Source organism: Aplysia californica, unplaced genomic scaffold (assembly GCF_000002075.1).
Source record: "Aplysia californica isolate F4 #8 unplaced genomic scaffold, AplCal3.0 scaffold00593, whole genome shotgun sequence".
NCBI lineage: Eukaryota > Metazoa > Mollusca > Gastropoda > Aplysiida > Aplysiidae > Aplysia > Aplysia californica.
This window is the reverse complement of record NW_004797863.1, coordinates 254,117-255,408: the sequence shown is the minus strand read 5'-3', so window position 1 is coordinate 255,408 and position 1,292 is coordinate 254,117. Positions and strand designations below refer to the sequence as shown.

The window sequence follows — 1,292 nt, the reverse complement described above, 5'->3', positions numbered from 1 at the left end:
GAGAGATGGAGGCGGATTTTGGGGCGGGGGTGAGGTTAGGGCGGATGTTGGAATGTGGGGGTTGTTCGGATGTAGGAGAGGTGATAGGAATATGAAGTTTGGGTCGACGTTGAGTAGGTGAGTTTGTTTGTTTTTTGGGTTTTTTAGGGTAGGGTGGAAAAGGGGGGGGGTGCTAGGTTGGAGAAAACAATCAAGGCAAGAGCACTGACCTGATTAACTTGCGACTTCTTAAGCAGAAACACTTGTCCCGAGCTAGTGGCGGCAATCTCCTCGTAGGCGCGGTACCCGCTGTGGGTCACGTTACCACAGTCTCCCGTCAGCACAAACACCACCTACACACACACACACAGGTAGGTATATGACATGTGAACATACAAGTAAATATACAACATAATATGAATACACAGGTAAATTATACGTGAACATACAGTACAAACACCACCTACACACACACACACACACACACACACACACACACACACACATACACACACACACACACACACACACACACACACACACAGAGGTGATTGTATGACATGTGAAAACACAGGTAATGTACGACATGTGAGCATACAGGTAAATATAGCACACGTGAACAAACAGCACAGACACCACCTACACACAGAGGGGAATGTATGACATATGAGCATATACATGTAGGTGAATGTATAACATAATATGAATACACAGGTAAATCGCACGTGAACATAAAGCACACACACCATGTATACACACAGGTAAGCATATGACATGTGAGCATACAGGTAAATGTACAACATAATATGAATACACAGGTAAATCACACGTGAACATACAGAACAAACACCACGTACACACAGGTGAGCATATAACACGTGAGCATACAGGTAAATGTACAACATAATATGAATACACAGGTAAATCACACGTGAACATACAGAACAAACACCACGTACACACAGGTGAGCATATAACACGTGAGCATACAGGTAAATGTACAACATAATATGAATACACAGGTAAATCGCACGTGAACATATAGAACAAACACCACGTACACACATAGGTGAGTGTATAACATGTGAGCATTCAGGTAAATCACATGGTAAGTATACGGCACATTGTCATATAAGTCTGCAAGTAATGAACTGCGAATGCACACATTTAGGGCCAGTAAGCATTAATTGAAAATGTGTGCATGTACATGTTTGTGCGTGAGTGTGGGTATGTCTTTGTGTATGTGAGTGTGTGTGCGCGTGCACGTACGTGTGTGAGTGTGTATATGTGTGTGCGTGTGAGTGAGTGTATGT

At 43.0% G+C, this 1,292-nt stretch overlaps 1 protein-coding gene across 1 annotated transcript in view; it reads right to left on the bottom strand.

The window, feature by feature from the left end:
- The window catches only part of LOC101857206 (hemicentin-1), a gene marked incomplete in the record, with an annotated part of 120,102 nt that overhangs the window by 84,615 nt on the left and 34,195 nt on the right, over positions 1-1,292 (bottom strand). The window contains 1 exon segment of the mRNA XM_013087487.2: positions 210-332. Within this exon segment, the coding sequence (XP_012942941.1) occupies positions 210-332 (123 nt within the window).